Here is a 14350-nt window from a genome sequence, read left to right as displayed (position 1 = left end):
CATTGCGCCACCTACTGTGATGGAGTGCGAAGAGTATGCTCTAACTCTGAGGTCTCAAACTCAGTTCCTGGAGGGCCGCAGCTCTATCTCCAACCATGCTCCAACTCACACCTGCTTGGAAGTTTTTAGTAATCCTGAAGACCTTGATCAGCGGGATCAGGTGTCTTTAAAAAAAGGTAGAAATCAATGAACCGTATTCATTTTCCCTGAAAAAAGTTTTTTTTTTTTTTAATACAAAATTGCTTTCATAAAAGAACATTACCACTGAAATAAGATCAAATACAGTCCATAGTATTCTAATATTTCCAGATTTATTCATTTTCAGTGTGAATCCCTGACAGTGTTTCAGTAACTTTCCAAAAGAGGAAGAAATAAATAAATAAACAAAATAACAAGAGATTGATTACTATAGTCAAAAGAGTGATAAATCAAATATGTCATCACACCCCCTTTGTAACAGTTACACAGCAGCATGAACTAGTTTAATGTGAATTCAATGGCAAGGTATATCAACATAAAACAGTGTTATAAATTTACATAAAAATCTAGAATAATATTAATAGATTCACAATGTTAATAACTTTAGAAAAGCATCATCATATGGATACGAAATTCTATTCTATATACAACATTTCTATGATATATTTGTGATTCTAGAGAGCAGTGCACCAATGGGACTTTTATTTTGCTCTGGTGATGTGACGTCATAAAGCTGCGCCTCGCTCCTCATCTGTTGTGATTCACCTAAAGAAAGGTTTGTGCTTTTAAAGTTTTTAAACCAATAGACATTGTTGCATCAATTAAAGCGTTTTTACAAGCTATGTAAAATAAATGTAATGCTTTATTTAGTGTCAGTGAAAACGTTAGCCTTTAGTAACAGAGAAGGTGCGTCTCATTTCTCTCTCTATATCATGAATCAGTCGTGTGATGATAAGAAGTGATGAGAGAAACTGAGAATCCGAATCATTTGAATCAAATCTTTTGTGAAATGATTTAGTGATTCGATTCAGCGGCACGCGGACTACAAACGACAACAACAAACACAAACGTGAATGACAACCGAGAATGATTTAATTAAAGTGTAGTATATTAGATATGGTGTACAAATAATTGAATACCATATCTAAATCAAAAATAGCCGGCCTAAGTATGAACCTTATGGGTAATTCGTCTTTTTTGCAAATGTAAATATAAGTCTATTAACTCTGTCTAACTAGTGCACTGACTACTGAACTAGGAGCTGATTGAGACACACCCAGAGATTGAGTTTGCTTTGATTGTACTTTCTGTTAAATATTCTCATTAAACAGGACAAAGTGTAGAAACACACAGAAAAACTCCTGGAGAATCAACAGAGATCCATGTGACACACTATTATGAAGATGGCGTTTATTAAAGAGGAGAGTGAAGACATGAAGATTGAAGAAACATTGAAACATGAAGATACTGAGGAACAAAGAAAGATGGAGTTTATTAAAGAGGAGAATGAAGACATATTTAGAGTCAAGCATGAAGATACTGAGGAACAAACAGGTTGGTTGGTTTTTTACATTTTTTCTGTAACATTAAATCCGACATTTGCTTCTAAATTTAAAACGATTGATTTTCTAGCACTTTGGTAAATATGCAAAAGTCTCTAAGAAAATAATAAATTTTGCACAAAGCAAACCTTGAAAATGTGAGTAATTGTATTTGGTGACTGCATGCTGCCTACAAACAGTGCTGTAAATATAAAGCAAGTCTGACAATAAAAAAAGCCAAAACAAAAACACAAACAAGTTACATTTAGTTGTAATTATGTGAGGTGTAAGATTGTAATAGACCTTTCTCACAGAAACTGGAAATACGCAATCGCAGGGTATGCAGACTTCCTGTGTAATGTCAGCACAGAAGAAAGCCGGGTAATTTAAAATTAAAATGGAGAGAATCTACACAACTTCCCTCGCTCTTGCCAAAGATAACTTTTGCCGACCTGATAAGAGTCGTGGAGGAAAACTCCGTCACAAAGAGGAACAAATTGGATAAAGGATATACATTTTTCCATGAAGTTTATCTGGGACGTTCTAAAACGCTTAACGTGAAAAACGCTTAACGTGGCTTAACGTACGTAAAAAACGACCAGGAAATTTCTGTCAAACCTTACTTGTAACAAACACTAACTACTATCAAAAGAACAAACCCTTATTCCACAGATAAAGTGAATAATATCACGTTAAAGGTTGTATCAGCGATTTCTAGCCTAAAACATAAAGTGTCAATTTCAGCTGACCTTTCATCACGATCCGCTCGCTGCCTGCCCCATAAATTGTCTGTGAAAAAACCGCGTCTCTCTGGTCAGCCTAGGGTCCGAGATATGCTAAAAAAAAACAATCGGCACTACCAACCTTTCCACACATAAACAAACATTGTTCCAACCAATCAGCGTCAGGGGTTTGGTGTTGTGGACTTTCGCTCCGCCTCCCTCACATCCCTGCACCAGTAGGAAAGTCCACAACACCAAACCCCTGACGCTGATTGGTTGGAACACTGTTTGTTTATCTGTGGAATAGTTAACAGCGTCGATTGTTTTTTTGGCATATCTCGGACCCTAGGCTGACCAGAGAGACGCGTTTTTTTCACAGACAATTTATGGGGCAGGCAGCGAGCGGATCGTGAAGAAAGGTAAGCTGAAATTGACACTTTATGTTTTAGGCTAGAAATCGCTGATACAACCTTTAAGTGTTTTCTCCCCCATAGAAGCCCATTATAAGGAAACTGCTTAACGTGGTTTAACTTACCTCAACAGCGACCAGGGAAGACCAATTTTCTGTTAAATTTCACTTATAATAAACACTTGCTGCTCTCAAAAGAACGAGCTCTTATTCAGCATATAAAGTGATCGCCCCCCATAGAAGTCCATTATACAAAAAAAAAGCTTAACGTGGCTTAAAATTTTACTTATATGGGGGGCGATCACTTTATATGCTGAATAAGAGCTTGTTCTTTTGACAGCAGCAAGTATTTATTATAAGTAAAATGTAACAGAAGTTTGGTCTTCCCTGGTCTCTGTTAAGGTAAGTTAAACCACGTTAAGCTGTTTCCTTATAATGGGCTTCTATGGGGGAGAAAACGCTTAACGTGATATTATTCACTTTATCTGTGGAATAAGGGCTCGTTCTTTTGATAGTAGTAGTGTTTGTTCCAAGTAAGGTTTGACAGAAACTTGGGGTTTCCTGGTCGTTTTTTACATACATTAAGCCACGTTAAGCGTTTTAGAACGTCCCGTTTATCCATAACTTTCAAGGTAAGTAACGTAGCTAACGTTAGAGAGCAATCAGGCTAACAAATTAGTGTGTACACTTAGACCCAGGACTAGGGTTATAAGGTTATGTATGGATAGTATAGAGGACATGTACAACTTTATTAAAGCAATATAGTCGTGATGTTACAAACAATATGACATTCACTGTCTGCCTTTGGTCTAAGTGAACGTCTTGTGAGTAGCAGCTAGCGACGATAGCCTAATATTAACATTAGCCGAATGCTGTCATCATCAGTTAACATTTTATTTTCGAATAGCTTGAACCCATTTTCGTTAGCAGGGAAGGAGTGGAAAGATAAATAAGGCTGCTTTTGGGCATTACAAGAACAGCCCAGTACGCTACAACAACTTTTGCTCGATGTTTGCGCCATCTTTGTTATTTAACTGGTTAACGGCATACCGGGGCGGAAATAGGTTTACACAGCAATTACGTATTTCCGGTGTAAAATACGGAAGTTGTGAGAAAGGTCTATTAGGGCTGTAACGATACGCAATATGAAATCGAAATCGCGACACTCAGATCCAGGATCCTGTGTCGCGGTGTGATAAAGGAGAATCGCGACATACCCCGTGACTACCTTTCCAATCATGTGACGCCTGCCTGCAAAAGTTGAGCTAGTTGAAGAAGAACGTGAGGAAACATGGCAACCAACCCAGAGATTGCAGACCCTCCCTCCTCATTTAAGTCAGCAATATACGGCAACATTTCAGAGCTGTATGATCCATAAAATACAGAGAAAGGCAGGCTATTAATAAAGAAAAAAAATCCAGTGTGTAAAATGTCATAGTAAACTGTGTCCAACATGAAAACCACGCTAGTCATTGTCCCATAAAATGACAAATAGCAAATAACACACAGTACTTTCATTACGTTTCATTTATTTTGTTTTTGTAATGTAAAATGAGACCTTGTTGTTTGCAATATGTTTACCCTGAGACCGCGTCGCGAACACCAGCTCGACCGCAAAACACTTTCACTATGAGAGAAAGCGGCAGCCGCGCAGAGATTCCACCGCTTCACGCGTCCCATGTGAAAGGGCTTTTAAACGGTCTTCAGACAGAGCGTGAACACAAAACGGGACCGTTTGAGAGCAGCGTCAGCGTGTACCGGATTGAGTCCAAAGAGCAAATACCCGTGCATGTCACCCGCACTGCACCTGACAGATAAATATTATTCCAACATTACGTCAGTTTCAGCGGGTCACCCGTCGGGTAGGACCCGTCGCACACACATAGAATCTTGCATCGCTAGCATGTTTAAAGAATTTGACATCTTGACAAGTTTAACACTATCATGTTAATTTTTTTTTTTTAATTCAGTGACAGACAGACCTTATCAGTTCATTTTAATACAGAAGGTTTTTATTAAACCTTAAAATGCGACCTTGTATGAAAACTAAGAAAGCTGTTGAATTTTTTTTTAAAAATAAATCTTTTTTTTTTATTTAAATTTGTTCAAAATATCGTGATACGTATCGTATCGTGACCTAGGCATATCGTTACACCCCTAATTGTAATGTATTAGTTGTACACTTCTATATCTTGTATGTATAAAAAAGGAGGGAATAAGGGGGAAAAAGGGGGAAAGAAGAAGGAACAAAATATATATATAATAAATAGATAAAGAGAAAAAAATTAAGAAAATAATTCAAGTAATAATAATACAATTAAGTAAATAAATAGATGAGCGCTGTTCAGGAGCATCAGAGTGGAGCAGTAGGGCATATTTATAAAGAAGGTTCTGTATTTTATCATGAGAACAGTATAAACCAGTGGTTCTCAAACTGATGGAGGGGTACGTGAACAAAGTGCTGAGCTTAAAGTGCCCCAACTTAAAGTAACATTAAAGCAAGTATTTCTGACAAGCAAAATTTCACTTTTATTATAAAAACAGTTAAATGGGAGTAAATGGTCAAGTGACATTAAGTTACCTCATTTTTGCTGTGAAACCTGACTGCATTCACACCAGCAGCGTACGTATGATTGAACGCCCACAGAGTGCTGCTTTAGCAAATCATGCTGCTGTTCATTGTGTCTTTAAAGTAAACTTGTAGCACTTAATAGTAGGGGTCGACCGATTATCGTCCCGACCGATTATCGTCCCGACCGATTATTGGCGCCGATATTAAGCCTTTTTACGATTATCGGAATCAGTTATTTTCAAAACCGATTTGCCGATTAAAATAATTTAATTTTGAAATGCGCTCTTTGGCTCCGACGCAGCCTGTCAGAGCTCACCACTCTGTGCCCTAGAGCAGTATCCGCCCACCGCGCATCTGATTTGTTGGGAGTCGCGAGCCCGACCAATCAACTCAAAGGCTGAAGGCACTGAAGACACAGAACGCTTGCTGGAGCTGCGAGCGGCAGTAATCAGTTGTCTCTCAAAGGTAAGTCAGCAGCAGACGTTGATTGTGTTTCAGTAATTCACAATCCTTTACGGTGAAGTTGCAAAAACACCTCAATGTTATCTTGATTTCCCGGATGCGGAAAACACGGACGGAATTGCGGAATCCAGTCATATACCGTATTTTCCGCACTATAAGGCGCATCTTCAATGAATGGCCTATTTTAACCCCTTAGCACGTACGATCACACCGGTGTGATTTGTCTTGGCTGGTCCCTGATGCGTACGATCACACCGGTGTGATTCGAACGTTTGCCACATCACGTCATCAGCTGCTGAATTCAAATCTGTTTTGGCGCGTTGGCTGGCTCTGAGCCAGATCGGATGCAGAGTGCTTGTCATATTATCACAACTATTCAGTGTTTTCAACCATATAATGCTTATGTGTATTTAAGTGTCTGAAACCTAAAATAAGTACCAGCAAAACCATACATTTATAGTTTGTAAAATACACACTGATGTCTATGGAAGCGGCAATAATGATCCTACAAATATATTCTGACAACATATTTCATTGATATCAAATACAGATTATGTAGGTAACTATAAAGTGCACACTCCTCTTCTCCCAGCTCACCAGAGACTTAATTTAATGTCTTTCGAGAGGAGAGGATGAATTAGCATGTTGTAAATCCCACAGCTCGGATTCAGCGCAAACAAACATGGCAGCGCCCATCACCCGGTACAGATTAACTAATGCGATCATAATAAAAGTATTTGGATTTTTAAATACATTTACTTGCACATATTTCGAAATCGGAATATCATATATTTCATAATATAGTGAGCATGCTTGTGAATATTAATAATAAAAAAGGAAAAACAACATAAAAGCGATCCATGTGTCTTACAGTGCTATTGTGGCTGCGTTGTGTCACATGACGCGTCATCAGTGATGCGAAACATTCTAAAATAATAAATTTGTCGCCTAAAAAAAACTCACTCTTTGGAGTTAGAATATTTTAAACTCGTGTGAAAATTAAAACCGTTTTCATATATAAGGCGCACAGAATAGAAGAGGCAGTCGGGGACGCATTCTGATTGGATGTTTTCCATGTTTTTTTATTAGTAAACTCATTTGTAAAAAAAAACGTATTTTATTAAAAGATAAATTAATGTTTTTATGCCTACATTTGCACTGCACTGTAAATTAAAACTAATGAAAATTTGTAGACACATATCGGTTCAAAATATCGTTTATCGGTGTATTTGATCTGTAATAATCGGTATCGCCATCGGCCCTGAAAAACACATATCGGTTGACCTCTACTTAATAGCATGAAGATCAAATGTTGACAGACTGTACATAGAGATCGATTTAAGAAACTCTCTTCGATACAGAAACATACAGTGTGACTTACTGCTTTTCATCTTTAAAATATGAGCAAGAGTGCAATTTTCTCTGAATATTCAAATGATTTCAAATGTTGATTTTCTAAATTAAACAAAAAGGCAATATTAAGTGAAGATTTTAAATTTTAAATGTAGCCTACATTTTAAACACAATATTATCAGATTTTACAACAAAGCAATAATAGATCCAACAAAATCCACAACAGAACTGGTGTGAGTCTCCAAGAAACAGCCGTGTTTCATCAGTGAATGAATCTGCAGCTTTCAAATTTTCAATGTCATTTTCATTTTGTCTGCATGTAAAGCCTGATAAAGCTACCAGTCTCGGATGGAGCATTGTTCCCTTGATCTGAGAGCTAAGGTCTCTTCTCTGTGAGCTCTGTGCGCAGTCATATCAGGTTCTTAGGCTTTTTTCCTCCTTGTTAGGCTGCTCCTGTCTTTGAGCTTCATTCTAGAGCAGGAGAACGAACTCCGGTCCTGGAAAGCCACCGTTCTGCAACCGTCCGTGACTGCCCTTATGGTTTAGTTGGCAGTGTCTCCTAACCTTAACTCAATTTATATCATGTTATGTCAAGCTCTGGGGCCTGTTTCAAAAAGACTCTAAGAAAAGCTGGGATTAAAGTCCAAAACCTGACTTGAGATAAACTAACAAATCAATCTGGGTTAAAGTAGTTCCATAAATGACCATTTAAGGTCACACAATCTCACTAATGTGATCCTGGTTCAGTGAGTGAAGGCAATTTGATGTGCACGCTTGTTTTTAAGCAGTCCTTAATGTCGGTTTAATACATATTGTTTAATACATTTGAGATGTTGTGTTTTCCTCAGGGCATATTCTTCATCTGTAAATGTTAGAAAGTCATGCAAACATATGAAGTTTACTGTCAGGAGTAGTGATGCTCCGATTGATCGGCCACCGATCATGATCAGCCGATATTGGCTAAAATAGCTTGATCGGTGAACCCCAAAAGCGCTGATCAAAAAAGCCGATCATTTGACGTAAATTACTCGCGTGACTTTTTCACACGTGCATGCACGCCGCACAGCTAAACAACAGTAGAGCGGAGCTTACCAGTGGCAACATGAGTACTAAATTCCTTATTCGTTTTGTAAGGGTAGTCTTATTATTGGGCATGTGACTAAGTTGTGCGTGTACAGAGCGCTGACTGTAGTTTTGGCAGAGAAGTTTAAGTTTACTTTCGGTTTCTTTCTCTGCCATCTTCAGTGAGTGGTAATTGTGCGTGCTTGAATGTAAATGAATGTATCTTTCTATACCCGTCATATTGCAATAATGTTACCGCTGTATGTCTGATTGTTGTCATCAGTACATGTTGTAGTTCAGTTCATACAGAATAGAAACGGTGCGCGTGTAATTCACGTGCGTATGTTTAGCGCCATTTTATCCCATCGTTATTCTAATGAACGCATATAGATGTTACTGAGGTGAATGTTTGTTTCCTATATACAGACGGATTCGGATATATCGTGTTTAATTCAGCCTAAACCACATTTTACTACCTTTATCCTAATGACTGCAATGCTGGATAATATAATCCTTACATCATCTTAAAAAGCAGCTACAAATAACAAGCAAAGAACATTTACATTATCAAAGAACTTCATCATTAACTGGTGTAGCCTAGTCTAGTGCGAGGAGCACTTTAAAAAACACTCCAGTTATAATCAGTTTATCTATCTACACTGTATGCTGAATAAAATCTCTTGCATGTGTCCACTCTATGCATGTGTTTATACCACGGCAAGTTTCTGAAGCATCCTAGAACCGACTCTCTGCACTAGATCGCTAAAGTTAGATGCCTTTTTGAGCAGAAAAGACTCCCTTTTGAGTCTTGCTATCGTCAAAGCCATCAGCAACTGGCGATATCTCTAACTATCATCGATGCACTGTACTATCGTCTACAACCCTAACTTGGTGTTTCTTCAAGATCTTGACTGTAGCCTATTTCTACAGTTACTTTTTCCCAATATAATTAATTTATAGTTAGTTTCATTTCTACAAATGGTGCAATCTCTGCTAGATTATAGATAAAAAGATTCCCATTCCCCTGCCATTCTGTGATCGGCAGTGATCGGCGTTTGGCAGATCAAGATCTTGGTGATCGGCCCCAAAAGTGCTGATTGGTGCATCTCTAGTCAGGAGAGGACAAAGGTTACACAAGTAAACGAGTGCTAAATGAGATCTAGCATACATGCATTACAAATCTACATGACTGGTGTTACCTGCTCTGTGGCATTAAACTGGGGTTAACTTTTATTTATTTGTTTTCCCACCTTAGGCCCAACAGCACTGAATGAAACTGAAGAGAAAGATCAGTTTGAAAATCTTCATGTTTTCATTACTGGAAAAGAATCATTTTGTTCCTTAGAGTCAGAAAATACATCTACACAAAAAAGAACTGGGAGTTTTTTCACTTGCTTTCAGCGTGGAAAGAGTTTCAATGAACAAGGAGAATTTGAAGTCCACAAGAAAATTCACACAGGAGAGAAGCCTTTCATCTGCCGACAGTGTGGAAAGAGTTTCAGTCAGAATTCAAACCTTAAAGTCCACATGAAAATTCACACAGGAGAGAAATGTTTCATCTGCCGACAGTGTGGAAAAAGTTTCAGTCAGAATTCAAACCTTAAAGTCCACATGAAAATTCACACAGGAGAGAAATGTTTCATCTGCCGACAGTGTGGAAAGAGTTTCAGTCACAAAGGAAACCTTAAAGTCCACATGAAAATTCACACTGGAGAGAAGCCTTTCATCTGCCAACAGTGTGGAAAGAGTTTCAGTCAAAAAGAAACCCTTAAAAAGCACATTAAAATTCACACAAGAGAGAAGTCTTTCACGTGCCGTCAGTGTGGAAAGAGTTTCAATGAACAAGGAGAATTTAAAGTCCACAAGAAAATTCACACTGGAGAGAAGCGTTTCATCTGTCAACATTGTGGAAAGAGTTTCAGTCACAAAGGAAACCTTAAAGGCCACATGAAAGTTCACACTGGGGAGAAGCCTTTCATCTGCCAACATTGTGGAAAGAGTTTCAGTCACAAAGGAAACCTTAAAAAGCACATTAAAATTCACACAAGAGAGAAGTCTTTCACGTGCTGTCGGTGTGGAAAGAGTTTCAATGAACAAGGAGAATTTAAAGTCCACAAGAAAATTCACATTGGAGAGAAGCGTTTCATCTGTCAACAGTGTGGAAAGAGTTTCAGTCACAAAGGAAACCTTGAAAGTCACATGAGAATTCACACTGGAGAGAAGCCTTACACATGCAGTCAATGTGGAAACAGTTTCAGTCAACGAGGAAACCTTGACAATCACATGAGGATCCACAATAGAGAGAGCCTTTTTACCTGCCAACAGTGTGGAAAGAGTTTCACTCTAAAAGAAAATCTTAACAGGCACATTAAAATTCACAAAAGTGAAGGCTGACAGATCCCCTCAGTGTGGAAAGAGTTTCAACCAAAATGTATAAAACAGTTTTGGTCCTTGATTCTGATTGGTTGAGCCACATCTGAAGCTGTCGTAAATTACTCTACAAACCGACATTCTTTGTTGCTCGGAAAAAAAACAATGTAGGGTCTGGACCAATCAGACGCACAGTTCATTTATTAGATCCACCAAATAATCAATTTTTCATTAGATTAACAAATGAACACACACCCCCTTCACCCAATCCACAAAACTGGCTACCATGATGTCTTCAAATGGTCTTACTATGGCATCCAGGACTCCTCTGCCATAATCTTTACCACTCAAAAGTATGTAGAGAGAATTTTCCCCAACTAATACTCTAAAAAAGGACACATACTGCCATAGGAACTGACTGCTTTCATTAATTCTTAGAAAAACCTTTCTGTGAAGAAACACACATATCTTTAGATCATTGTGTGTTATTACTGTTAATTTATTTTGTATTGTGTAATGTTTTAATGCATGTGTTATAATAAATCACTATGTAGTATAACCACACAAAATGTTTGTTCTCGTTGAATTTGTTGATCTGAAAGATCTTTAGTAGTTTTTACATGAACAACCAATCCCAGTACATATGCAAATACCATGCTTACAAAGAGTCGTAAACTTTCCCTCCAAAAGCAAAAGTCACCATTGGCTCTCTAGCCTCCCAATTATCAATTACCCTGGCCTCCCACTTAACTTTATCTCCTGACTGTGACCCCTATAGGAGATAAAGGCTCAGTTCTCCAGGCTTTTCTCAGTTCTTTTAGTGCCTTGTCTCATCACCTTGACATCTTCTGGTTGATAAGTCCCAGAGCCGATGCTGCTGTGCCTGGGAGGCCTTAAACTCCTAGGAAGATGAGGAAAATCCCATGCCCTGGAGGGCCTCCGGATGTTTGGGGACCGGGTCTCCTCCATGTCTGCTTCATGCCTTGCGGGACGGGGCTATGGTTCCCACACACTATTAAACATTTACATGGAGGAACCTTATGAACACAAGTGCGCTCACACACACTGGTGCACACACAAGCATTCACATTGGTGTAAAAACAGGTGCTCACAGACACATTTAAAGGAAAAAACAAAACAAAATGGAAGTGATGTTATCAGCACAAATAGACTGATCCACTTATTAAAAAAAAGAAAGAAAAACTCCCAATCACCACAGAGTCAGGTCATCTTTGGAATTCATTGCTCCTTAAACCCAGAAAAGACTGGGGGAAACTCGTTAATGACCAAGGCAATGCAAGGATCATACATTTAACTAAAAAAACATATTTGTTTAATTTGTTTAAAAAGTTTAATTTGTAAACCCTGTTGTAAAACGGCACTGATGGTTTCATTCAGGTGGTTAACTGACTTTTTTTCATAGCCTCATTTTTCTTGTTTCTCTAATGGCTCCATTTATCCAATCTGACTTGCCCTTCCTCCATGTATGAGTGATTGTATGTTTGTTGTTTAGATTAGTCAAGCGTTAGTCCTTTATTAATAAAACTCTTGTGCACAAATGAGTCTCTGATTCTGCCTTGTAAATTAATGTCCCTTTACGATTCTGATCAAGCTACATGCTCTAATGCATTATTATTGTAAGAATATTATTTTTTTGTGGCCAAGAAAATATCATTGCTTAGAGTTACTGTGAAATTAACCTGAATGTTCACTGGACGAACAGCTTAGTCGATGGTGATATTTAATTCTGCTACAGTTAATACTGACAGCTGACATAAATAATTGTTATCATAATTAGTCATAAATTAATTATTTATATACATTTCCCTCTTGAGCTAATTCACAACAACTATTTGTGAGGAACTACAGTTAAAGTCAACAGTTTACATTTCCTTTTCAGAATCTGCAAAATACTCCCTTGTGAAAAAAACCCATAAAGGATTCTAATTAGAATTTCTATCATATTTTGGAAGCGTTCCTTGAATTCCATTAGGAATTGTCTAATAGGACAAGACATACATTTCCTGTAGGATAATTTCTACATGATTTAATGGGATTCAATTTTATCTTGAATCTCTTAAAAAGTACTACTTTTTCATTGTATCTATTACTAACAAATAGTTTTTGCAGTTTACTTAAATTCACCTTGATGTACTTTCAGTTGCATAACCTACATTAGTGCACAGCATTAGTGCAAAGATTTCTAAGGAACTGATAAGATTGATGATACAAAAGACATTTCAAAAGTATTTTAACTCTTTCCCTGGCAGCATTTTTTTTCAAGTTGCCAGAAACTGCCAGCATTTTCGACAGTACCGTGTTTTAGAATCACACAATATGTAGGATTTTATTTCATATTTGCTGGGTTTTTGAGCATTGTACACCCTGAAAGTGAGGTGCCCACGCCTATTGATGCATTGTTGCAAAGTTTTGCATCAGTGTTATGCTGATACGGTTCATGGAATTTGGACAAGAGGTGATTTAAAAAGGGCAAGACTTTTGTAGAGCCTGTCAGTGTCACTGGCTGGCCTTGCTGTATTATCATTGAAGTGAAGAAATAGTTTGCTGGCAGTTCATTTCATGAGATTCAGGATCTTCAGCTAGATGGCTCACAGCGGACCCTGTGTGGTCGGCAGTAGGACCAAGTTGACGTGCTTCACTAGTCTGACCTGTTTTGTACCTGTAAATAATTATATGAATTATATGTATAGATCACCCCTATACAACAACGTTTCACTTGAACACCTGACAACTGGACAATGTTTTTGTAATGTATTTACTGATTCAGGAATGTCATAGGAAATTTTCAACATTGAAGACATGTCAGAACTGCCTAGAAGCCTTGTTATTTACTCCGATATTGCTAATACTTTTTAGAATTTAATACACTGATGTAAAAACTTTTAGTAGCTAAGTTTGACTGTAATGCAGTGATGTCTGTTGTTGCTTTGGTTGTGGTCACATCCACTGCTGCTCTGAGCTCTGGATCGGCTGCTGTCCGTGGTGCTGAAGCTCCACAGCTTCACAAATCAAGAATTAAGCCAGACCTGCAGCCTCCTTGACAGGGATAGGAACGTAGATTTTATGATCACTCTCTGTTGTTGTTTTGTTATTTTTTTATTTTTTTGCAGAGATAAAGTCACAAGTCAAAAATCAACAACAAGACACTAACATTCTGGTTTTTTTTTTGTTTTGTTTTTTGCACATTGTCAGACACAGTAAGAATGGTACATACAAGGCAGAGGAAGTTAAGAGCAAAGAAGAATTACGAAAGTGTTAAGCCAAACATAAAAAATAAATAAAGATCAAGATCAAAACTTGTTGGTTATCCCAAATCCAGCTAATCATATACAATCTTAATTAGATTAGTAAGAGATTAATAAAAATTAACAACAAAATGTATAATTTTGTGTGAGACACAGATACAATTATACAGATAATAATACATAATCCACAAACTGGCAAACACTGATTGATTACATACCTTGTGGGTAGATGGAAACTGATGCAAAGAAAAAAACACAGAGAAGATAACACAAGGACAGCTGTGAAAACCAAAGGTAGGGACAATGAGAGACAGGTAGTTTATAGATAAATGTAAGGCTAACATATTCATACTAAAAGCCCCCCAAAATTTTGCCCCTATTTTGATATGTTTGTTCCAGCAAGTTTTAGTCCCCATTATAACTATTAAACACACACTAAAATCCAAAAATTATAGTAACAGCACTAAAATCATGATCAGTTTATAAAAAGTTTCAACACAAGGATCGTTTAGCTTCAGTTCTGTGAGTTTATAATTATGAGTCATAATTTTAAGGAAATGCATGCTCTTTATTATTTTATTTGCTCATGTGTTTGCTTTTTAACAAATACATCA

The 14350-nt window shown here is 37.5% G+C and overlaps 1 protein-coding gene across 1 annotated transcript; it reads left to right on the top strand.

Annotated features, from left to right (window-relative positions):
* The first annotated feature begins 1316 nt into the window (after positions 1-1316).
* LOC141317099 (uncharacterized) lies at positions 1317-12078 on the top strand. The gene is made up of 2 exons (XM_073832915.1): positions 1317-1533; positions 9356-12078. The coding sequence occupies exons 1-2, from the start codon at positions 1377-1379 to the stop codon at positions 10492-10494; spliced, it is 1296 nt and encodes a 431-aa protein (XP_073689016.1). The 5' UTR covers positions 1317-1376; the 3' UTR covers positions 10495-12078.
* Positions 12079-14350: the final 2272 nt, after the last annotated feature.

Source organism: Garra rufa, unplaced genomic scaffold (assembly GCF_049309525.1).
Source record: "Garra rufa unplaced genomic scaffold, GarRuf1.0 hap1_unplaced_313, whole genome shotgun sequence".
Classification (NCBI taxonomy): domain Eukaryota; kingdom Metazoa; phylum Chordata; class Actinopteri; order Cypriniformes; family Cyprinidae; genus Garra; species Garra rufa.
The sequence above is the reverse complement of the archived record's forward strand: the minus strand, read 5'-3'. Positions and strand labels throughout refer to the sequence as shown.